At 44.3% G+C, this 26,139-nt stretch overlaps 1 protein-coding gene across 4 annotated transcripts in view; it reads left to right on the top strand.

The window, feature by feature from the left end:
* MTFR1L (mitochondrial fission regulator 1 like) overlaps positions 1–26,139 on the top strand; it is a 152,178-nt gene that overhangs the window by 64,302 nt on the left and 61,737 nt on the right. For all 4 annotated transcript variants that reach the window (XM_086956410.1, XM_086956411.1, XM_086956413.1 and 1 more), the window contains 2 exons: positions 329–418; positions 15,461–15,565. In XM_086956410.1, the coding sequence (XP_086812536.1) occupies positions 404–418; positions 15,461–15,565 (120 nt within the window). In that variant the 5' untranslated portion in view covers positions 329–403. The remainder of the gene's footprint in view (positions 1–328; positions 419–15,460; positions 15,566–26,139) is intronic.

Genomic DNA, 26,139 nt, shown 5'->3' with positions numbered 1-26,139 from the left:
TGCAGTGTATAATGCCAAAGCATAGGACCATTCTCCCTTCCTGTCACCAGGAAGGAAGTATGGAAATTAGAATGATGGGTTGTGGGATTCCTGGTGGCTCCTTTATTATGTGTTATAGTAACCATCTAAGTCCAATTTAGATCAACAATTAGTCGGTATGCATTTTATGTTGTATTGTAGCACTCCAATTCAGTTTGAAGATTTTCTGTGGTACCCATTCTTTAAAATTGACTGTGTACTACATATTAGTTATTGATTTTGTAAGTGAACGCACTCTATATTCCTCTTGGAAGGATTTCACTCTTTACTTGTTTCTTTTTCATTATAGAAACTTTTCATGGATGTTTAGTCTGAAGATTGTAGTTTTCTTCGAACACGTTTTCCGTCAACATTTCTAACAGATATGGAAACAGATTCAGTAAGTATGAGAGAAGAAACATGAGCATTTAATTATTTTTCAAACAGATGCCTAATTATCACACAAATACTCATGTTCATTGTTGATTCTTCTTTGATAGATATCTGTTACAATTATATTCACATGTTTTATGTGGGTATTTTTTTAATGTCCTTTATAAAGTTGAATATGTAGTTTTCACAACTGTTTATGATCTTCTAAATGTAATGACACTGGGTCAAAAATGACCAGTGTTTTTGAGACTCCTACTTTTTTGCATCCTGTTATTAGCATCTTTGTACGCTCACGCTTGTGACGCCAACATCTAAATGAATAAAGCTAATAAAAGCTAAACAAATAAAACCTCAAAACTGAACCAATGAGGCCTCCTAATGCCAATTAGAAGGTAAAGGAGGCGCTAAAAACAAAAATAACAGTCCAGGTCACCATGGGCCATACGGACTCCACCTAGGTCGACGTCCACCATGGAAAAGGTTTGTAAATTATCACTTAACGGTCCCAATCATAAAGTGCTGGTACAGAACACAGTTTGTGGATCTGGAAGAGCTTCAAGCTGCAAACCATCCTTACAGAGATGTAACTGGTTTCGCACTTTAGAAGTTCAAGCCACTGATGAAATACTGACCTTAATTCTGTTGCTGAGCCTTTTCAGATGTAATTATCTTTTTATCTACTTTAGCAACAAAAAAAAGATCTTGCACTTCTTTGGAGAGGTGGACTTTGGAAACGTTTGGTCAACTCGACTTTACTGGAAATACAATTTGTAAATTAAATATGATCCCGCCGTTTATTGGAGAGTTTGTAATGTCCAAACAATTTTGATAAAAGGAACAAGCATTAGAAATGCAATAGGTCTCGCAGCATTAGAGTTAGTGCTTTTAGAATTGTTAATGGGTTTTTTTGTAAATCTTTAGCATGAGGTTGAGGGTGAGTGAGGGTGGGTGAGGGTGAGTGAGGGTGAGGGTGAGTGAGGGTGGGTGAGGGTGAGTGAGGGTGAGTGAGGGTGAGTGTGGGTGAGTGTGGGTGAGTGTGGGTGAGTGTGGGTGAGTGTGGGTGAGTGTGGGTGAGTGTGGGTGAGTGTGGGTGAGTGAGGGTGAGTGTGGGTGAGTGAGGGTGAGTGTGGGTGAGTGTGGGTGAGGGTGAGGGATTGAGGGTGAGGGGTTGAGGGTGAGTGAGGGTGAGGGGTTGAGGGTGAGTGAGGGTGAGGGGTTGAAGGTGAATGAGGGTGAATGAGGGTGAGGGAGGGTGAGGGGTTGAGGGTGAGGGGTTGAGGGTGAGTGGGGGTGAGTGAGGGTGAGGGGTTGAGGGTGAGTGGGGGTGAGTGAGGGTGAGGGGTTGAGGGTGAGTGAGGGTGAAGGTGAGTGAGGGTGAAGGTGAGTGAGGGTGAGTGTGAGTGAGGTCAATAAACACGACTTTTCAAACCCAAATAGACAAGCCTGGGGTAGAAAAACAAACAGCTTGCAGAGATTAAGGCACCTTTTGTGCTTTTGCATGAGCATTTCTTCTCGCAGACTAAATTAAGCGCGTCTGTGCGTTTCATAGGAAGGAACATTTAGCACTGAATGGAAAAAATGTTCTATCACACAAGAAATCCGTGCAGCTGTGCGGAACTTGGTCCAGATGGTAAAAGACTAGAAAGCAGCCGAGTGACAGACAGTAGGCCTTTTCCATTGCGGAGGTCAAGGCCGCAGCCTCGAGGGGTAGCCCTGGGCTTTGCACCGTCCAAGATGGGCGCCCACACCACCAAACATTCTACGTTGACTATTGCAGATGCGGCGACTGTGCACAGTAATATCTCATAGGGTGCTACGGCCATAGAGGCCAGGCCGCGACTGGCTCGCGGACGACTGCGTGTTGAAGCCCTTCTAGGAACCATTGACCAGAGAGACTGCGCGGGTCAAATGGCGCGTGAAAAACAAGGCGCACCCATAGACACTGAAAACACACATCACCAGCTGTCACGGCAGACTGAAACACCCCTCTAACGCACGCTGGTTAATAAAACGAGGCACAACACCGAGGAATATTGACCAGATCACTAATAAGATTGGAGCGCCAATTGATTTTGAACCAAATCAATAGGAGATTAACACAATATTTGTAAAGCAGTGGAATGTGGTGGGGACGTGGCGCAAACATGCGGGTGATCTTTTCAATACCTCTGAGCAGTCGATCGAACAAGGGCCTTACAGTATGGCGCGTGCCTCCGGGCGCACAGACCCTGTCAGATACCTCCAGTGTCACAGGGAGACCCTGAAGCTGCGACAAGCTTTGTATGCGAAGGAATACTGGGCGCATCTTTCCATTTCTGAAAACAATGATCAATTAAAAAAATAAAAAATAAAAATAAACAGGACGGACGGAGGAGAGGGGAGGGGGGAGGAGAAATGCGACACGGCGGGAAGGGGAGGGGGCGGAGCGGGGGTGTGGGAGGAGTGCGGGAACAGCCGCGACTGGCTCGCGGACGACTGCGTGTTGAAGCCCTTCTAGGAACCATTGACCAGAGAGACTGCGCGGGTCAAATGGCGCGTGAAAAACAAGGCGCACCCATAGACACTGAAAACACACAACACCAGCTGTCACGGCAGACTGAAACACCCCTCTAACGCACGCTGGTTAATAAAACGAGGCACAACACCGAGGAATATTGACCAGATCACTAATAAGATTGGAGCGCCAATTGATTTTGAACCAAATCAATAGGAGATTAACACAATATTTGTAAAGCAGTGGAATGTGGTGGGGACGTGGCGCAAACATGCGGGTGATCTTTTCAATACCTCTGAGCAGTCGATCGAACAAGGGCCTTACAGTATGGCGCGTGCCTCCGGTCGCACAGACCCTGTCAGATACCTCCAGTGTCACAGGGAGACCCTGAAGCTGCGACAAGCTTTGTATGCGAAGGAATACTGGGCGCATCTTTCCATTTCTGAAAACAATGATCAATTTAAAAAATAAAAAATAAAAATAAACAGGACGGACGGAGGAGAGGGGAGGGGGGAGGAGAAATGCGACACGGCGGGAAGGGGAGGGGGCGGAGCGGGGGTGTGGGAGGAGTGCGGGAACAGACGGGAGGGGAGGAGAGTAGGAGGAGGAGTAGGGGAGGCACGGCCTAGCGGCCGTGCAATCAAGAAGTGAGGGGGCGGGAGAGTAGGCAAGGCAGGCGGCTGGGGCCATGTGCACGCGCTTTTAAGCTCAATGCGCATGCGCATTGAGCTTAAAAGTCATGGGCACTGCAAGGAATCGCCACGATTCCTTGCAAGTTGGATAAAGAGTAGATGAGCCCCCATAGTCTCGCTTGCTCGATGCGCATGCGCATCGACAGGCGAGACCTAAAAATGGCTGCAGACTGCTTTATGAAGCATCCACTCTATGTAGATGTTTGGAATATTTAGATTGTTTGTTATCTTTTTGGAAAATAATCTTGCCTCCTTCTCCTATAGTAGTCCCTAAATTCAAATATAAAATCTTTATTCAAAAATAGTTTTAACGAAAAGTGCCATTGCTTATAGCAGTCAAAATTAAAATGTATTGAATCCACACCCTTTTTACCATCCAAGTGTACCTCCTTGAACATTTTCCTTTAAGCGGTCTTGGTTAGACTTTCAGTGCTACGGAGTCGCCAGATGGTAACATGGACACTATATAAAACAATCTAATGTAAGTTTAAATGACACTTAGGGCCAGTCTCTTTGTTGAAATTGTGCTAGTAGGAAAATGTAAGTTTTGAACATTGATAACTGGAATATGGTATGCTCCAAGCCTGTACGTGCCTTTGAAATGCTCCTATCTGCCTGCCCTCTGCAGACACATTATATTCTTTCCTGAAGCCATTTTGTCCAACCGTGATATGCTGTCTATACGCCACCCTTCTTAATCCTGCACCGCTTCAGGTGCTCATTGTTTCAAGGAATGAATATAAAAAATGCTTCAGTTTCACTTGACTATTGCAAGGGAAGAATGTTTGGCCTGCAGAGTGTATAATGAAGCAATTGATCTCTTTTTAACATTTGTGATAATTGTTTAAGCTGTCTTTTCATTAAAAATATTGAGATTGGACAGATTTTCCAGCAATTCTTTTTTAGGTCTTGCCTACGCAGCGTGCATGCGCTGCTTAAGAGGGACCTGTTGGAATCGCTCTGTACTTTCTTGGAAACTCTTGTATGTTTTGCACAGTTTCCAATGAGTACTTGGTCATGCAGAGCGTTTGCCTTGCGGGAGCAAACAGCGGACCCATCTGTTTGCAATTATCGCGCCTGCCGCTGCTCGCTCCCGCAAGGCAATCGCTCTGCATGCACGAGTACTCTTTAACTTTCGCAGCCGCGGGGCCACCCTTGTCTTTCAGCGCTTGTCTTGTTTGGATGTTGTGTTTAATTTGTTAGGTATGTAGTTAGGCGGGCCAGAGACTTTGTTCACTTTTGGACTTGGTTGGTAATTCAGAAAATCCCACTGGATTTTTCTTTTCTCGGATGTAGAGGCACATTACAAAGTTTACCTTTCTGTTCTCTGCGTCTGGTTAATTACATACAATAATATAATGCTATATACGAGGCAGATTTTCCTATTCATGCATGTCCTACCTGTTCCTGCTGAGCCTCGGTGCACACTGCCCTCACTTAGACCTGCCCTGTGAGTCTGTTTTCTTTTTTTTTTTTAAATGTTTTTATTGTTTTATTTTTAACATATTTATTCCCCCCTCCTCCCCCGGACAGGTAGACATTCTACACATTAACATCATGTGTTTTACATTGTTCTTATCATACATACATAATCGTTATAAAAAATTTACAAAATATATTCCCAGCATCACGAAAAGCAACAAAAAACAATAACATACATGCATGACAGCATCGATAATAATTAGTTTTGTGCGTCTCGCCATTGTGTAAGAGGGGTCCAGATTTTCATACCTCTTTTGTGTCGCGATCTGCTTTTTCGCTTGTATATAGCTATCTCGATATTATACACAGTTAAAAGCCTGGCTAGCCACTGTTGAAAGGAGGGTGTTAACGGATCAAGCCATGCCGAGGCTAGGCATAGCCGCAGGACCGCCATGACAATAAATATAAAACCGTGGCCACTTTCAAGGTTATCTGGATCTTCCGCCCCAAGTACTATTGCTTCATGTGACAAAGTAACATTTCTGCAAAGAATTAAGCTTAAGAACCTCTCTATTTCTTGTATCAAAGGTAATAACACTGGACAAGAGGCAAAGATATGAACGGAATCTGCTTTAAATAAATTACATCTCTGGCAGCGAGTCCCTTTGCCAGTTCCCCATTTTGCGATCTTATCCGGTGTATAGTAGAGAAAGAAGCAGGTTTTGTAAAATTGTGCTTGGAGTTTGGTGGAGATAAGAATGGTTTGGGCTAGCTGATAGGAATATAAAAATCCTTCTTTTGAGATATTAAGTTTACTTTGCCACTTCATTGCAGTTTTATCTACGTCGTCCGGGAGCGTATCCAGTAGTGAACCATAAACCCCGCCTATTGAGTCTTTCTTAGAGTGTATAATTGTCTCTCCTACCGTACATTTTTCAACAGGTGTCTTTGCCCCAAGTTTATGAACTAAAAAATCCCTGATTTGGAGGTACTTAAAGTCCCGCCAATCTAAGTCAAATTCTTCCTTCAGAGTATTAAAAGATTTAATCCCCTGAGTAGTGTAGAAATCCCCTAATTGTGTTATTCCTAGATTATACCATTTGTTTACACAGATATCCCTAAAAATTATTGGAGGAAGAATAGGATTATTCAGAACCGGAGTATAATATGAGATTGGTCCTATTCCTAATATTTTCTTTACGACCTTCCATGCCTTAAAACTACTATAGAGAGTCTTAAATTTGACCTTTTTGTGGTAGCTGTCGTGAGTGTGCCTCCAAAAATAGCCATAGCTGGCATTCCCCACCAATAGCTGAAAAGTTGAAGCGGTATGTTCCTCTGAGTTTTCTCCCCTTAGCAGTAGTTCCTTACTGTAGAGTAATACACATGACCAGTAATATCTCCTTAAATTGGGAAAAGCTAACCCGCCTCTGTTCATAGGGAGGGTAAGATATTTATACGTCCGGCGGGGTTGTGCATATGACCATATAAATCTAGTAAAGGTACGTTCTATTGCAGTAAACCACTGACTAGAGAAATCTAGACAGACAGCCCTAAATAAATATAGTATTTGGGGAAAGTACACCATTTTAATTGCATTTGCCCTCCCAATAATGGACAAGTGGAGATTATCTAGGCGTCGTAGATCTTTTTGTATTGTGTTCAACATTGGCTTAAGGTTTATGTCCACAACTTCCTCCAGCTTTGAGGAAATTGTAACTCTCAAGTATGTCGCTGCCTTCACCACCCTTGGATCATCCATTGCAATTTTTGGGTTCAGAACTATTTGTGTCTTACCTTCGTTTAGCGCGTAGCCAGAAACCAGCCCAAATTTCCTGGCCTCAGGCTCGATAGTCAGCATTGCTGTTATGGGATCTGCCGTGACTATGGCAATATCATCAGCATATGCTAATGTTTTTGTAGCATACAAATATAATAATGATAAATATGATATAATAGTTGTTATGTTGTTGTTTTTCTCCAGAAAGCGAATAAAGGGATCTATGTATATTGCAAAGAGCAATGGGGAGCATGGGCACCCCTGGCGAGTTCTCCTGGAAATAATAATTTCCTTAGTTAAACTTCCATTAACAGAAACCACGGCCCTAGGATTGATATACATTTTTTGTATCGCCTGAATAAACTTGGTTCGAAATCCCATTGTCACCATTGCTTTCCAGAGAAACTGCCAGGAGACCCTATCAAAGGCCTTCTCTGCATCCAGCAGAATTAGGACCATAGGGTCTCTTGTAATTTCTGTTCCGTCAAAAAGCGTGATCACCCTCTGGATATGATTTATCGTTGACCTTCCAGGAACAAAACCGTGCTGACTTTTGGCTATTACCTGGTGTATTATGGGTGCAATTCGATTTGCCAAGATTTTAGAATATATTTTCGAATTGGCTTTTATTAGAGTTATAGGGCAATATGACCCTAGATGTTCTGGGGGTTTCCCTTTTTTTGCGAAAATTACAATTTTGGCGCTGGACCAAGAGTTGGGCGGTTCCCCCCCGGAGAAAATATGGATAATTAGATCCCTTAAGACATATTTAATTTCATCTATGAATGTAGCAGAGAACTCTGAAGGGATACTATCCAGACCTGTTGCCTTCCCTTTAGGGAGGCTCTTGACTGCGGTCAAAACCTCTTCCATACTAGGAGCTTCCTCTAATGTTTGCTGTGTATTGATCTCAAGGCTTACACCCTCACAATTCTCTAGGTACCTTTCAATTTCGATTGTGTCCCCTTTGCAATTCTCCGTATATAGTTCTTTATAAAACCTCCAAAAAGCTTGCCTAATCTGCTCTGAGTCTTTTAGCTGACCTACCACAGGATCTATAATCTCCCTAATCAAATTTGCATTGACCTGTTGTCGCAGTCGCACTGCCAGTTGATGACCCACTTGCTCATTGACTTCATAAATTAATTCTTTTTGTGCCATGGCTTTCCGGATTGCCTTATCTATAAATATATTCGTGATCGCTGCCTTTGCAATTGGTACTTTTGCAAAGGTGCTACAGATATCCCCTGTAGTGTCCCTATTAACGGTGGCATTAACAAGTCCTACTTCTGCTAACATAAGCTCATCCTGCAGCCTCCGTATTTCTTCTTTCTCCTGCCTGTTGGACCCAAGTGAATATGACAAAGTCTCGCCCCGAACCCCAGCTTTCAAGGTGTCCCAAACAACCTCTATTGACATGCTACCACTGTTTTAGGCTAAGAACTTGGGGAACCAATCTTTCATATGGAGACGATACTGAGGATCATTCAGTAATGCTTTTTCGAATGTCCAATGCATAGACTCTAATTTAGTTGGTAACATAGTCATTGTACAAAAAAGGGGGTTATGCTCTGATAATACCCTGGGCAATTTGAGTGTGTGGCAATTCTTAATTAGTGAATTTGAAAGTAATATATAATCAATTCTGGCATGCGTGCGGTGTGGATTTGAATAAAAGGTATAGCCCGGGTCACCAATATTAGTATTAGAAGTTTGCCACCTATCCACAAGTCCATGTACGAGACACAGATCCTTGAGAGAACAAAATACTTTGGGTTTACGTTCCTTTATACACCCAGTCATCATTCAGGGACCAGTTTGTCGGGAGGTTTATATTGAAGTCCCCACAGACCATCACCGGAAGAGACCAGTGTGACAATTATTGGCGACCTCATTAAAAACCCCAGGGTCATCTGTATTACTCCCATAGATAGCACAAATTGTCAATTTCTGCCCTGTTTGGTAGCTGCATTCGGTGATAGCCCAGCAGCCAAACTTATCAGTTTTGTATTTAATAAACACCATTCCACTCCCTTTAGCCACAATAGCAACCCCCTGAATTTTTGCACCTTGTGTGGTAGCGCACACCAATTTGTACCCTAATGTATTTAACAGCTGGCTCTGGGACCCTTCAATATGCGTCTCCTGCATACATATAATATTAGCTCCCCAGTTTTGTAGGCCAATTGCAACTGTTTGTCTTTTTTTAAGATCGTTCAGACCACAAATATTCAGAGATAATATTTTTATCCCAGCCATATTGCTAATAGAAAGGTGCCATAATATTTATCCAGGGCTTTCTGGTTTCCTATGATCCCTATATATGTTTCCCTATAAGATTTGCTACCCTGTATGTCTAACCTGTCCTGCCTTCCCCCCCTCCCCTTCCCCACCCCCCACCCCCCCACCACCTTTGAAGGTTACCTGGGCCTGTCTGGACCACTGGTGTGATTCCCATACAGACAAATGGTCAGGAGAGCACAATCCTACAATGTAAGTGTATAATAGACTAGTACAGTATAAAGTCCAAGTAACAATAAATCCAAATGGTGTCAGTAACTCAAACTAGGATGCAGGACACATAGATGAGTAACGTTCATAATTTGTTTCATCTTTTCCTTTATTAATTTCTTAAGAGTAATTTTCCAGTTGGTTCAAACGACAGCCGACACGTGTTTCGTCCGTACTATGAATTAGTACAAGGACTTTTTCAAGGCTGTAAAGACATGACAAAAAATGTATACATAAAATTACCAAAAGGTAAACTAAAGTGATGAACATAATGGTGAAGGTAAAGAAAAAGAGGTGCCTAAACACGAACCAAAGCACATAGTGCTAGATGTGAAGAATATCCCGGAGGGACAAATTAGATGATAGATGATAGATAGAGAATCCAAAAGAAAAGAGAAGTCTAATGTGATCAGATGGTGAGTCTGAAAGATCAGGAAGAGAAAGAAAAAAAGGGAAGAACTTGAGTGGCTAAAGAGTGAACACCAATGTTAAGGACACCAGAAATGTGCATGAGTTGAACCTCTTCTAGTAGATCCAAAGTTAGAGTGGTGTAATAGCAGCAAGCACCAAAGAGAAAAATAATAAAGATTAACACTAACCTAGTAGGGTAAAGTATTGCGGCATAAGAATTGGCAAATCACGTGAAGAATAAATAATCAGCTCGATGCTCCCAAGTACTAAAAAAATGTAATTAAAATGTATGTAAATAAATATAAAGCTAGGATGGTGGTAAGTCATGGTAACGTATCATGGCGTCAACAGATAGCAACTTTTTTGCATTGTTAGACTCTACATGTTACTAACAGAGAGAGAGCATGTCACCACTTGATCAGAATCTTTATAATGAGAAAACATGTTAGTCTAGAGATAGGCAACAGGACATCAAGAAAAAGTAGTATCAATAAATAACTCTCACCATAAATAATCCCAATCCGAGTGGCCTGATATGATAGGTCAACAAAGGTGTATGCAGATCGCTAAATATCAGAGCGGGGATACTTGACCCTCAGTTCTATGAAATAGATGTGAACAAATATAAGTAACTAGAACCAACGGTAATAAAAAAGGCAAATCGATTGATACGTCTGGCATGGTCACTAGAAAGCTCTCCAAATTAAGTGATAGGAGGCCTTAAAACAAAAGAAAGCAGTCTCACCTATTCGGTGAAAGGTATTAGTTTGTCCTGATGAAATCACGTGATTGAAGCCACAGAGGTGGCTACTGCGGCCAAACAGATAGACTCTATAACATAAGAGTAGGACAGTATCAAAAACGAGTCCCCAGTTGTCAATATGTGCATGGCACAAGGTTAGCAGATCAAACACTCACCAGTAATTTGGTTAAGTTTAGTCCACAATCGAGCAAAAGGATTAAATGGATAGAAAGTAGACTGCCTGTGTGAAAGAAACAATGGAGAATAATACGACACCATATATACAATGAAAAGTGATAATGGGGTAACTCCACCATGAACTTCTAAGGGAGCATAGAAATTACTGGCACAACATGATTAAACAAATATATTCTCATGGTAAAATACTGTCATTACTATGTTAAGTCAAGCCTATATGCCCAATGTGGCAATAAACTCCAAAGACAGTACATTGCTCAAGTCCGTGGGAGCACAAAAGATAAAAACTCCAAATACCAACCCAGTACTCAGGTTAAAAGTTGAGACAAATAATTGTGAGAACATGATAGGTATAGAATGTTACAATACCGCACATGTTCTGGTCAGAGCATTCTAAATTGCGGCGGTAACATCAGTATTGTATGACTATACGGTGTGATATGACACCACCATACCGAAACAAATGAATGAGTAAGCATATTAAAGCAGTGAAGTAAAACAAACATCTGAAAACGTAATAGAAGACCTATAAACTTGTACCGTTATCTTACCTAGAGAATACCTCGAAGTTACACGAGGCTGTAAACAGAACACAAATGTGAATAAATAACCGTCCTGAAAGCAATTGAAGTTAAAAGACTGTTGCACACCTTCTCACTACTGTCAGTCTTTTTTTAAGATCGTTCAGACCACAAATCTTCAGAGATAATATTTTTATCCCAGCCATATTGCTAATAGAAAGGTGCCATAATATTTATCCAGGGCTTTCTGGTTTCCTATGATCCCTATATATGTTTCCCTATAAGATTTGCTACCCTGTATGTCTAACCTGTCCTGCCTCCCCCCCCCTCCCCTTACCCACCCCCCACCCCCTTTGAAGGTTACCTGGGCCTGTCTGGACCACTGGTGTGACCTCCGCGCAAGCGGGCCCTGTGGGCTGGGCTAGATTGTAAATATAAGTGATCTGCTTATCTACTACTAGTTCAGCCAAGAAACCTGATTCCTCAGATAATGTCTCAGACTTAGTTTCCAAATGCTGCCCAGCCATTCAGTTTATTGCCCACATTTCCCAATGAACATTGAAATAGTTAATTCAACCTATCTGCTCCTACTATCATGCTTCATTTAATATAGTTAAGATTGTTTCCCTAAGTACTGTGAGTCTGTTTTCAGTGCATTTTATGTGTGGCGGCTCTCTTTATGTCAGGCTGGGGGTGTCAATAGAGGCCTTGCCGGCCGGCCGCCTGCGTCTGATACTGAAGTGCTCAGGGGGTTGGGGTTATTGGAGACGGGGTGGTCAGGGAGGGGTCTCCCAGGCGGCACCGCAGACACAGGATACCTCTCAAGCATTCGTAAAGCAATTAGGTGGCGAGGGGTGGGGTTTGGCAATCAGGCGAGAGTACTAAAGCAAAACTGCCCCTAACTTCTAAACAGGCCATTAGTACCTTTCCGGCTGGAACTGAAAACAGAATTATTGAATCATCTGAATTAGCGGCGGCGCGGCCTGTTCTCTTTCCTGGGGGTGGAGGGTGACTGGGTCTGTCCTACTCTAAGCAGCTTTTCAGAAACACAGCCTTTGACTGACAGCTCTTCATCGCACTGAGATTGTGTTGCCGTCGCTGTGTTTGTTTTAAATGCAGCGTTGACCGGCGAGCCCATATTTGCATAGCAACCCGGCTCCTAGGAGAGCCTCTGCAGGCGTAACTACTACCAGGGCATCTGGGAAAGAGCGCCATCTGTCGTCATTTTCAGGCCAGTGCTGGCAGCCTGCACCCTCGAGGCAAGAGGATGAAAGCAAAACTGCAAGCAGTCACTGTGACTGGACACATTTGCCTACCTTTTTTTGCAGTTTTATATAGCGCAAACTCGACCCGAGGGTATTGGAGCGATTTAAATGAGCACCAGTTGCATTACAGACGGGCACCTTAATTTTTTTTTTGGTGGCATAGGGAGTCTAAGTGATTTGCCCAGAATCACAGGATGCTTGAGCCTCTCAAGCCAGACTCGAACCTGGTTCTCTAGCTTCAATGTCGGCCGCTCTAGCCGTTAAGACACATCTTCTGAGATGTCCACGTTTGAGTCTTGAGGCCTCACTTCGAGGATAGCTTCTGAATTGTATTGTGTTGCAGTTGAGGACTCTGCAAAGCCTTATTCATATCTCTATAATATTGCAGTGTTCCAGCACTGCTAGGAGAAATGTTTGCTAGTGGGGAGTCTGTTGCATACACCAAATATCTATGATGGACAATATTGTAAGTTAAGAGGGTGTTTACGTAAAGGAGGGCTTGCCATCTTCTGTCACCATTACAAATATCCAGTTGTTGTGTAGTGAGATTGAATGTCTGCATGCTAGCAGAAAAAGGTTGTGTTGGGTGTCTTCACTGAGTCCAAAGAAGGGTTAAACAATTGGACATTGGTAGGTCACTAACCTGCTTTTTCCTGGGTCCTTCATAGATACATCTTGCAAGGAAGTGTCTCATTTATCTGCCATTACCGTAGCTCAGATTAAAACATTTTTACATGAATGGTAATTGAATATGACCGACCTGCCTAGCACCTCATCAGTTGATTGTGCAAAATACTGTTTAATATTTCCCATCGTGAATGCTTGCTCGCAGGCAAGGTTCACACCCAAGTCCCCAAACTTCTAACTCATCTATCTATAAGTGTACTATCAAAAATGCCTTGATTTGGGGTGGGGTGGGGTGGTAAATTCCATTCCACGTGCAAACATTGTACCCTACTTGCAAGGTGACTTATAGAAATGTGTGACTGATTATAGACTCCTATATAAAACCTGCCCAATTATGAATACTGGTCACTCCATTTGTCTTTGAGTTGTGACTATCTTGCATCTCATTGAAGTTTTGACAAATCTCGACTTATTGTCTGGAATTAAACGAACGTGTCAGCTAAAGCATTCACATAGCTGAAAGCCGTTAAAGAGAAATGTATCAATATCTTAAGTGCCTCAGATTTGATCACTTTATTGTTGTATCCCGTTATAGTGTACGGCATTATCCTAATTTTTAATTGTGTGAAAGACTGTGAATTAGAGTTAAACTTGGAGACCAGCACCTAATATAAATAACACTTGATTCTAATCAATGTGATACATATTTATTTGCAGGTAAGGAGTCTCATTTGCAAGCACAGCGGAAATTAGCACAGGGATTTGGAATGTCAAGTTTTTATTGTTATTGCACCTGTGTCGTTTTACTCTAACAGGTTTCAGCAAACCTGCCAACCTTTCTCTGGAAGGGGTTGCATATGGGGATTGGGGAGGAGATATTTGCTAAAAAGTCGTAACATACAGATTGTGATGCAATCCATATTAACTCTACTTGTTAAGCCATATTTGTCCTCCAAAACTTGAAATAGGAGGTATTTGTTATATCTGCTAAGTACCTTACACCAGCGTAGTGATATTTACTTTCAAAGCTACTTTGCTATGCTCACTGATCATTCATAATGCAGGTTCGGCTTACCTGCTGGAAAAAGTATTCTTCCACAGTCCAGCCAGGGCTCTTAGATCAGGTATGCAGGCTATTTTCGTCATGTGGTCCTTTCACCAGACGAGAATGGTATTTACTGGGTGCTATATACACCGCTTCCAATTGCAAGGCATTAGAAATTGAAGCCCCTAGCTAAAGGTACTGATGGTGTGTCGGATATATCTGCTTTATTTCAACAATTGAACTGAGATCAAACAATTTTTAAAAAAGGGAGAAAAACAGCACTGTTTGACTGTAACATGCTACTGTGATGCATTTCTTGCCACAAATTACAGGTGCGTTACTTAATAACTTAACACATCTATATCAGACTAGTGGTTTGACATCTAATCGTGTCAGACCCTCAAAATAAGGAGTTTGAAACATACTCCTAGTTATCTTTACCATTTAGTTGACAAGGTAGTACTGTGGTGGTAGAACTGCTGTAGCATCTAATAAATTCAGCCAAATCAGTTGACATTCTTTTCATAACGTATACCAAGGTTCTCTACCATTTTCTGTAATAAGAGCTACTTATGCTCAATGCAAATTAGCCTGTGTTATTAATATTAATGTTGTTAAAGTGATCTCATCAGACAAGATTACATTAGTGGCCATCTCATGCAAGATTACTAGCAGTGATAAGTTCAGTGCGTTAGAGAGGGGTACCAGCTGCATTGTAAACAAGAATTGGCATAGCCAATAGGTCTCGCTTTTGGGACCTTATAAGTATTTAGTTATGCAGCACAATATCCTTGGTGTAACAACATCAACTGTTGCATGGCTAAACACTTAGGAGGTCCCAAAGGCGAGACCCATTGGCTATGCCAATGCTTGTTCTAGTAGGCATCCAAATGACCCATGATGGTTGTGGAGCCAAGACTTTGTTAGCAAGTAGAATGTGGAAAGTAAATCGAAGGATGTATTCAGTGCAAGGTGTAGGCTGGGGGGGACCAAAGGTAGATTTCCACAGTAGTGTGAAGAACATATGGACATATGAAGTGATCTGTTGTACAAGGTTAGACATACAACAAAAAGATATCTCAAGGTGGGATAAATTGACGAGAGTCGTTGTCACGACTCTTTATACCAAAAGGAGTGCTTCGGTGGCTTAACCATAATCCTCATTTCTCTTTAAAGATGAAAACATCTATTGTTCTTCCGCTGCTTGTTATGGAGCTCTTCATACAATGTAGTTTCGTGTTTTTGTTTGCAACCTTAAAATATATTTTACGGACTTGCTGGTTCAGACATTCAATATTTCTGTACTAAATAGGTGCTTGTTTATATTTACTTCCTTTCTAGACTGTTCCATTATGGCAGAACAAACCCCATGGGGCATCACGCAGTGTTGTTAGAAGGATTGGGTCACATCTTCCCTTAAAACCTTGTTCCAGAGCATCTTTTGAGGTACATAATAACTGTGTGTTTGATATTCTGTGTTTGTAAAACACTTGTTAGGATGCATTGGTGTCAATTTATTAACAATTAGAGTTGTAACTATTAGTGGATGGCTGATCGTTTGACTGATCGTTTGACTGATCTTAAAGTAAATGTTTGCGATTCATTCTTAGAAGGAAATGCTAAGCAAATGTGGTTTTGTCCTTGATGCTCCACTCATCCCATTAGGAGGACCTCGGGAATAATAATGTCATCAAACAAGATGCCTATTGCACACAACGAGAGAGTAATTCCTTCTCTATATCACTATATGTTATGCGACGAAACACGTGTCGGCTGGCTGCAAAAGATATTAAAAGAAGACTTTCTTTAAGATATTGTGTTTTCTCTGACAGCTGCTTATGTATAATGTTTTGAAACATTTGTCCATTGAGACACGCACTAGTGATATAGAGAAGGAATTACTCTCTTGTTGTGGGCAATAGGCATCTTGTTTTGTGTTTATAGCGTTTGTTCTGGGAACAGACGTTTTGGAGGGGTTACAGGGCTTATCCCCTCGCCTATATGCACCAACACCTAATATTGACAATTTTTCTTATCTTGCGTCTACAGTAGCTGAGCGCCCCTTTCCCTTTACTCCAAAAACCCTTGTTGTTGTTAATATTGTCATCATTTAACTCAATATCCTGTCTATTTAAGCATTGCATTGCTCAAGACAAAACAAAGAGTGCAGTGTTCACATTAGGAGGGGTAATGTCTAATTCTTCCCGTTTCAATATGTTTTGCACAGACTCTGAGCCTGTCCTACTCGTAAGGGCATTCGATAGTAATAGTAAAGGGTAAATTAATATTTTAGGTGCTTTTAAGTCCTAAAAATCAGCTAGAAGTTGAAGTGAAATATATTTTTTTTAAACCCCCCCTATGTACTTTTGTCACCATTTGCTGTTCCTGTTTGTCATAGTGACCTTTTCCGGTGATCACATCGGCTCTCCCATTAGTGCATTGTTGTGCCTTTTGTGTTATGGACTTCTTGGTAACAGGCCAAGCATTTTCCAGTATAACAATTTAAATTGTACATCCTTTCAGGATGTTTCTCTTTTCCCTGTTAATTTACTTCAATCAGATGTTTTGGCTAAAACCATCTCTGCTTTTAACAGATTTAGCCGATTTAGTCGGATGGCCAGTAATGCTAATGACTGAGTTCTTTATTCAAGCCAGTGGCACAATTTTTCATTGTAATCTTTTACTTCAAGATCGATGCAGTTTGATTCACCTTTAATGAGTAATATCCGTAAATGGTGATGGTTTATTATTTTTATTTTCTCCTGTCTCCCTCTACCTCCTAATTGTAACTCTCATAAAGTTTAACCTTGGTAGGTGATGTCTACTCCACTGTTACACAATGTATTAATACACCTACTATGTACTATTTAGAAAAATGTAAATACAGTAGTTTCACAAGCATTGGCAAACAAAGTAGTTCTGGAGTTGGCTGACAACCTTTTGTTTCGGCAATATTTGTTTTCTTTGGAAACGTGTTTTGAAAACCCTTGTTAGAAAAACATTGAAAATGACCACCCTTATATGTGCACACATGCACAGGTCGCCGTTTTGGAATGCTTTTTGTATTACAAAAAAATAAATCCAGAAGCAATTGAAGATTGGCACCTACTCGTATGCTTGTATGCGCCTGGATGGCTGTCCCTTTTTAAATGGATTTAAAGACCATTCAGATATGACTACCATTATGTGCATGTGCAGACAACCATTTTTGAGTGCTTATAAATACAACTCCAAAATGGTAGCTCATTCACGGCCATCTTTGGTTTTAATGTGCGCTCATAGATGGGCTGTGCTTGCAGTGTCCACACAGAATGAGGCAAACTTCAGGTGAGGGCCTAGTAGCAGTGTCTGGGGAGCTGTTGGGCCCTTCCAAAGTTTTTTTCTAAGTTTAGAAATAAAAGGTGCCCCCGCTTCCCAAAAGAGAAACATTGACCCACAATGCCTTGGCTCTAAACAAAAACATCTGCATAAGAGCATGTTCTGCAATGGCAGAATGCTGTTACTCCAAGTGAAGTAAGCCACTGGCTGAAATGGGCTCACCCATTGCCCCATGTTGTATGCTGTGGTGGAAGAAAGATTTATTTGACACGCCAACAGACCAGTGTATGGAAAGGGCGGTCTGAAACCTCCAACAAGTAAGTATATTATAATTATAATTGTACTAAAATAAAAAGGTATTAGCTAATGCCAGCACTAAAATCATTAGTCCTGCTGCAGGCGTTTGAGCTGTTAACCCCTTGCAAGGAGGTAAACCTTCCATGGGTGGCTTTGTTTGTAGATCAATAGTGTGCATTGTTCTCTCAGACTTTATTCCTGGAGGAAAGTCATAGTTCCAGGCTTTCAGCAGTTACCTGCTATGCATTAACTAATGCACATGCGCCAACATCAAGGCACAGGTTGTGGTATTGTAAACCCCCAAAAATTACCAGCCATCATCCATTGATTTTCAGATTATTGTGTCGTACATTTTCTATGAGGAAAAACGCAGACCGCATAATTTTCTTCCCTTATAGCAGTAAGTTGAAGTTGCTTACTTTGGTCACAAACTCCAAATAGTGCTGTGCCTCAATCCTAAAAAACTGCGACTGAAATGCCCTGGGAATGGTGTATGTCCATGTTCCCCTGCCACGTCTTTTTGTGGACGGTTCAGTAGGTTTTGCCTCTTTATGCATTTTTGCAAGCATGTTTTGGACCTTCTGACAAAACCCATCAGCTCCCTGATTTATTTTTTCTTTTTGTCTTCATCAGTTCTAGTTTATGGCTCTTCTGTTACAAAGGATTTCCATGGTTCTTCAGAATGGGGATCTACTTTGTCCAGGGCCCTGGATACTTTCCCTGTCCTATCTCTGAGAATAAGAACCTGGCTTTAGTGAAATCTCATCTAGATGTTGTATCTGTAACCAGGACGTCCTCCAGTGCATCCTTTGCAGAAGGCTGTGACTGTTTCAATAATTGGTACTTTGGTTGGCTGGACTACACCAATGCTCTCTATGTGGGCATTTATGGCTACCTGCTTAAAAAGCTTCAGGTGGTCCAGAATTTGGAAGCTAGGCCTTTTCTGGACTTGCCCTCCAGAAGTCGTATGAGCCACCATCTGCGCTCATTGCACTTACTGCCTGGGGCTGTAAGGATTACGTTTAAATCTTTAGTCATTACCCATCGGGCTCTCTACGGTCAAGGCCCTACCTTCCTGCAGAAATGCTTCTCTTTCTATCCCCTCCCTCCCTGAGACAATTACGTTCCTCGTCTCAACTTCTGCCTCCCCGCTTTAAATGCCAGAGGTTAGGTGACAGCTCTTTCGCCCGGGAAGCTGCTGTGGCATGGAACGCCCTTCTCTTTGCTCTTCGCAACATACAGACAGGGATACTGTGCCTTTAAGAAAACTTTCCAGAACTCTCTCAGTATCCCAGAGTGCACAGCAGGTCCCTTTTACTTTCAGTTTTTTTCAGGCTCCTGCTAGCAGGACCCTGGAGCATTGAGCTCTCCCTTTCTTGGGTTTATTAAATAATTTCTTGCACTTTTAAGTGTTAAGTGTTTTCACACGACTTGTTTTGGTGCCCTCTTCCTTTTTCTATCATCTGAGCACTCTATTTTTTATCAAATATGCCTGCATTATTTGATAAATGCCCAGAGTGCTCCAGGAAGAAGGCCAAGTCAGATCCACATGAACTGTGTATCCTGTGTCTCCCTGCTTCTCATTTACCTGAGAAGTGTGAGATCTGCCAGTCTTTCTCCTCCAGGACCCTGAGAGACAGAAGGAAGATCAGGCTCCAAGGACTGGAAGAAAGAAGGCTGCAGAGTCAAGGTGGGTCTGGAAAGGCTGGATCTGCCTCCTCTGCACGTGCTAAGGCCTCTGGGGGGCTCCCAAGCATCAAGAAGGCCAGAAAGCGTTGCGGTTCTCCATCGACCTCGATAGCATCGATGACGGCGTCGAGCGGCATGACGGCGGACTTTTCCCCTTCTCCCCAGGGCTCTGGGTCGATGCTCGACGTCGAGGGGACTGACGAGACCACCGTCGAGGTCGCCGCCGAAGGCATCATCATCATCATCATCGTCGTCTTCTTCGACGTCGAGAACATTCCAGCCGGCGTCGGCGCTCGCCGGCAAGACGACACGGCCATTCGCCGTCGCCGTCGACTCGAAGGTCAACTTCGAGAAGGAGGTCGCCGACGTCGCAGCGGAGAAGACTATCAGCGTCGAGACAGCGAAGCCCGTGGTCGAGGCGTAGGTCGTCGACGTCACAGAGGCGCTCTTCGACGCCGAGGAGGCGCTCAGCGCATAAGTGGAAGAGATCTCCCTCCAGGAGGTGTTCTGGAGCCAGGAGTTCTTCCAGGTCATCTGGGGCAAGACGGCGACGTCAGTCACCGACATGGGGTGCTGCCTCTCGATCGCCTACGCCTAGGAAGAAGACTGGGACCCCGGGCTCAGTGTACTCTGAGGTGTACTCGCCTCCTAAGCCGAGGTCGCCTAGTCCTCCTCCACTGCCAAAGGAGCTGCCGCCGCGCACTCCTTCGCCGCCTCCTCTTCCGGTTCCTCCACGTGTACCACCACAGTTGCCGCCTCCGGTGCCTCCACGTACACCGCCACTGTTACCTCCTCCTGTGCCGCCACGTGCACCACCAAGGCGTCCGAGGTCGACATCACTGCCGCACCTTTCAACGCCGCCTAAGGGGGCACCTCGGCCGAGGTCGCCGGTCAGGCCGCCGCAGGTTCCAACACCGGCTGCTCCTCAGGCACCCGCAGAACGCCCAAGGCCTAGAAGTCCCAGATCTCGCTCCGGGCGGAGAGGGAGATCCAGGAGTCGCTGTCTATTATCGACGAGATCCAGACGACTCCATAGGAGGGGTCGGTCTCGGTACAGCACGGGATCGTCCAGTGCGGGTGACTATTCTGACCTTATCTGAATCCCCTCAGACGAGGGTATCCCGGTGGACGACGTAGTGTCCTTTCAGGAGGTCTTTCTGAGGGGTGCTAACCAGCTGGGCATCAAGCTGACGGTGCCCACGACCTCCTCCATCTTTGAGACTCTTCACAAGAAGCACCTGTCTCTGCCTCTATTGCCCTTGGTTCCAGGGTTAGTGGAACCCGCAATGGAGCTCTTTCTCACTCCGGCAGTGACGAAGGCAGTCCCCTCGAGGCTGCAGAAGAAGTACAAGGCACCTGATACGGACCCGGCTTTCCTCCGTACGGATCCCATTCCGGAGTCCGTAATAGTGACGGCGGCGAGAAAGCAGCACGCCACCACTCCATCGTCGAATGTGCCTCCGGACAAGGAGAGTCGCTGGTTGGACTCAGCGGGCAGGAAGGTATGCGGGACAGCCGCTACCTCCATGAAGGCTGCCAGTGCATCAGCACTGTTGGGGCGCTATGATCGGGCCCTGTGGGAGTCCCTCCAGCAGTTTGCAGACCTCCTCCCTCGAGAGAAGGAGGACTTTATGGAGATCCTGAACGAGGGGTTGCTGGTGTTGAATCAGCTCATCAGCACAGCTGCGGACTCGTCGCTCCAGGCAGCCCATGGTTACTGCTATGGTATCAACCAGAGGCACCACGCTTGGCTTAAATTGACATTTTTAAACCCGAAGCCCAGCAGAGGGTGGCCAATCTGCCCTTCTCGGGAGAGACGTTCTTCGGGAAGCTTCGCTGACGGCTAGATGGCCCGCATGAAGGCGGAGGCCGAGACTCTGACAGCGGTGGGCTTGGAGAAGCCCAAGGACCAGAAGAAAAACTACCGCCCATTCCAAAGACGGTACGGGGCGCACGGTAGAGGGCGAGGACAGCAGTCTGGACAGCAACAACAGCAGCAGTTTCAGAGGAAGCCCTTCCAGAAGCGTCAGAAGGGCAGGGGTTGTCAGCAGACTGCCACCGCGTCCAAAGGCCCGGCCGGATCTCGTCCCTGAGCGGTTACTTCCCCGTCATCCGTTACCCACTCCGGTGGGGGGAAGCGTTCAATATTTTCTGGCAGAGTGGAGAAAAAGTACTCGGGACAAGTGGGTGCTGGATATTGTTTGCAATGGATACAGTCTTCAGTTCACCAGTCCGCCTCCAGCAATTCCACTGGTCAGCTTGCAGTTTCAGCTGCGCGAGCTCCAGGCGGAGGCCGATATCCTGTTAAGGAAAAGGGCTATAGAAGACTTCCCTCTGTCTCAAAGGGGAAGAGGTCTGTACTCACAGTTCTATCTGGTTCGCAAGAAGGACAAGAACGAGTTCAGGCCCATTCTGGATTTGCGACAAGCAAACAACTGGATTCGCAGAGAAATTTTGCATGCGGTCATTGCATCAGATTTACCCTCTGCTGCAACGGGGAGGCTGGCTATGTGCTATAGACCTACAGGATGCGTACTTCCATGTGCCCATTGCACAGAAACCTAGGAAGTTCCTGCGATTTCAAGTCTGCTCCAATCATTATCAGTACACAGTACTGCCCTTCGGCTGAAATCTGCACCCAGGACGTTTTCGAAGTGCATGGCAGTGGTAGCGGCATACCTGAGGAAGAACAAGGTGTTTGTCTACCCGTACCTGGATGATTGGTTGATCAAGGCCTCCTCCTTCTCGGAAGCTCAAGCGCACTTCCGGAGGACATGCGTTCTTTTGAACAAACTGGGGTTGCACATCAACATGTCCAAGTCTGTCCCGACTCCGGTCCAGTGCATTCAGTACTTGGGAGCCTCCATCAACACACTGTCGGCAAGCGTGTCTCTTTTGGAGGAAAGACGATTATCAATCCTTCGGAAGACTCAGGCTCTTATGACCGCTCCATCTACAACAGCGAGGACGGTGTCTTCTCTACTGGGGTCGATGGCCTCCTGTATCTTCCTCACGCCACACGCACGGCTTCACATGAGAACGCTGCAGGAGTGTCTGGAGGATCAGTTGGACCAGAGGAGAGGCAACTGGGACGACAAGATACGACTGTCTCTGCATGCTCTACAGTTTCTGAAATGGTGGTGTTCAGTGGAGAATCTCCTCAAGGGGATTCCCTTCCACAAGGACATTCCCACTCAGACTATCGTGACGGATGTTTCTCTCCACGGCTGGGGGGCGTATTCCGGAGACTTACAGATACAAGGAACGTGGTCCCCGACAGAGTCCACGTATCATATCAATTTCCTGGAACTCAGAGCTGTTCACTTGGCACTGAAGGCCTTTCATCCGTCCTTCCAGAACAACTCTCTGCTTGTACAGACGGACAATACGACCACGATGTATTACCTCAACAAGCAGGAAGGTTCGAGATCGCGCACCCTATCGCAGGAGGCGCAGTTGATCTGGCACTGGCTGCTAGCCAGAGGACTGACGATAACGGCTACCCATCTGCCAGGTGTGCAGAATGTTCAGGCGGACGCACTGAGCAGACTGATTCAGGAAAACCATGAATGGGTCATAAACAACGAAGTACTAGGAGAAGTCTTCGCAAGGTGGGGGACTCCAGACGTAGATTTGTTCGCCACCGCCGAAAACAGCAAATGCCGAGACTTCGCATCCAGGTACTACCAGCAGGGGACGCTGGGGAATGCGCTATGGATCAACTGGTCGAACAGCTTTCTGTACGCTTTTCCACCCATTCCCCTGATTCCGGCGGTGCTCATCAAGCTGTCCCAGTCCAGGCACGGATGATCCTGATTGCCCCGGAATGGCCCAGGCAGTGATGGTTCACGGACCTGCTTCACCGATCTCTCCTTCCTCACATTCGGCTGCCGTGACGGCTGGACCTTCTCACGAAGTTGGGGGGGCAGATGGTGCACCCCAACCTCTCGTCTTTGAGTTTGGCGGCATGGCTCCTGAGATAGTACAATATGGCCATTTGAATCTTCCTGAAGATTGTATGGACATACTGAAGGAGGCTAAACATCCTTCCACTAGGACTTCTTATGCTTACAAGTGGAAGAGATTCTGCATCTGGTGCAAGTCCAAGAACTATGATCCAACGAGATGTAAGGAAGATGTCATCCTTCCATATCTGTTACATTTGGCGCAGTCTGGCTTTAATTTTCATTCCATTAAAGTTCATCTCGCTGCGTTGACTGCCTACAGGAAATGCCCTTCACAGACCTCCTTCTTCCAGATCCCTGTGATCAAGGATTTATTGGAAGGCTTGAAGAAAGTGTTCCCTCCTGTACGGCTTCCTTCGCCTTCATGGGTATTGAATGTGGTGCTGTCCAGATTGATGAAGGAGCTTTTTGAACCGATTCATAAGGCTTCGTTGCAGCACCTGTCCTGGGAGGAAGCGTTCCTCGTGGCCATTACATCGGCACGCAGGGTGAGTGAAATTCAGGCGTTGTGTTGTCAAGAACCTTATACTGTTTTTCATGATGCTACGGTTGTTATGCGTACTCACCCTAAATTTCTTCCAAAGGTTATCTCTGATTTCCATGTTAACCAGACCATAACTTTACCTACGTTTTTTCAGAATCCTTCATCTCCAGCGGAAAGGTCTCCACATTCCCTGGATGTTAGGAGGGTGTTGAAATGTTATCTGGTTAAAACCAAAGATATTGGTAGGTCAGACCAATTGTTTATCAATTATGGATCAGTCAGGACCGGTCTTGCTACCTCTAAACAGTCCATTTCGAGGTGGATTGTGTCCTAATACAATTGTGTTACCAGAAAGCTAATAAGACTTTAGGGGGTAAACCTAAGGCTCATTCCACCAGGGGCAAAGCTGCTACGACTGCTTTGCTACGTAATGTTCCCATTGCATAAATCTGCAAGGCGGCCTCTTGGAAGTCGGTCCATACCTTTGCTAAGCATTACTGTCTGGACACTGATGCCAGGACAGATGCTCAGGTTGGGCAGGCTTCGCTGCGAAATCTGTTCGCACAGTAGTGTTGTTATTGACTTATTCTCCACTGCCGCTTTGATGTGGAGATGGGCTTGCCATTCTATTCACTAGGTTAGGACTATACACAGAGATCCCCTACTACAGAAGGAGTAGTTTCTATCCTGTAACTCCAGTTCTGTAGTAGGGGTATCTCTGTTATAGTCATAAGCGCCCGCACTCCTCCCCGCTGGAGAAAGATATTCATGCGAGGAATGCTACAGGTCTGGCGTGTTACGCCTTCAAAAAGAACTGAAAGTTAAAGGGACCTGCTGTGCATTCTGGGATACTGAGTGTTCTGGAAAGTTTTCTTAAAAGCACAGTATCCCTGTCTGAGCCACATAATGGCAGCCTATGGGGCTTGTCCGTCCACCCCTTCATCTCTAACATTCTAGAGGCTTTTGTGAGAAAAGGGAAGTTTTCTCTGTGAGTAAAAACTGGACAGGCTGAGCTGTTTGTGGTTTTTTGGTGGAATTTCTAGTTGAAGTACTGGACAGTGTAGCCTGTGGATATAGGCTCCATTATCTGTCTTTAAATTCTCTCTTTAAGTGTCTGTGCAGGTCTGCATTTTTTGACAATTTAAGAGATTATTTTTGATTGCTCTGGGTTCCACGCTCATGAGCGGGACTATTCACTAGATTATGGCTATAACAGAGATACCCCTACTACAGAACTGGAGTTACAGGGAGAACTCCTTGTCTAGTCCATTTCAAAAGACAGTTTAACACCTAGGTTCTATGTAATTTATTACAGTTACTGAAATGGGCAAGATCTTGGGTACCCCGATACCTTAATGCCTACATTTTCTGATGTCATCATTGTTGCAACTTCTTGTTTCAAGTAAGCAAACAGTCATTGTCTATCTTTTGTGAGTTACTGCCACTTGACATGCACTGAGGATTTTAGACGTCTACCCATGAAAACCATGAAGTAAGTGTAAAATGCTTGTTGTTGATGTTACCCCTTTCATTATTCCATGATTATCATGCAAATTATTGTTGAAGAATCATCACCTCTTACTCTATCCAGGATGTGTTCATGAATAATCAATTTAATAGTGAAGATTAATTGAGTTTGAATTTTATAGGGCGATGGGTAAACATTTTCTCAAAGCTTGTCATATGATGTAGGTGTCCAGAGTCCGTTTGAGAGGGCAGGACAACTCCGAACGTACACCCAAGTGCAATTTATCAAAAGCAGAGGTCTCCAACCTTTTCTATAGTGCGAGATGCATCTGTTAAATTAGCAACTCTCCGTTCTATAGTCTAATATGTGATTTAGATAAGGGTACATAAAGGCGAAACAGCTTAAATGTTGCCCTTTCAGCACCCACGTCTTGCTGCAAGTAGTACACCGCAATAGTGATCGAAGACCTATATCAGGAAATGTTTCCCTGTGTGAACCCCACGGATCAGTACTTTACTTTTAGTCTGGTTTATGAATCAACTCTCTGAGGTATCCCACTGGGGCTTGTTTCTGTGCTATACAGTAACGAGATGAAACTGCTTTCATTTTGAGAGCTAGCATCCAAAATACTTCATTACCTAAATAATACTCTAAGGTCCATTGATTGATGTCCACAAACTGCCCTTGGCATAATACTTCAAGATTAGGAATTATTCCTGGAGGCAGAAATGGTTCAAGGATTGTCTGCAAAACCAGATTCTAGAGTTTGTGCTGCTCTAGGTGAAAATGCCCAAGTACA

Source organism: Lissotriton vulgaris, chromosome 2_1, assembly GCF_964263255.1.
Source record: "Lissotriton vulgaris chromosome 2_1, aLisVul1.2, whole genome shotgun sequence".
In the NCBI taxonomy this organism is placed as follows: domain Eukaryota; kingdom Metazoa; phylum Chordata; class Amphibia; order Caudata; family Salamandridae; genus Lissotriton; species Lissotriton vulgaris.
Note: the sequence above shows the minus strand (reverse complement) of the source record. Positions and strands in the feature narration are given on the sequence as shown.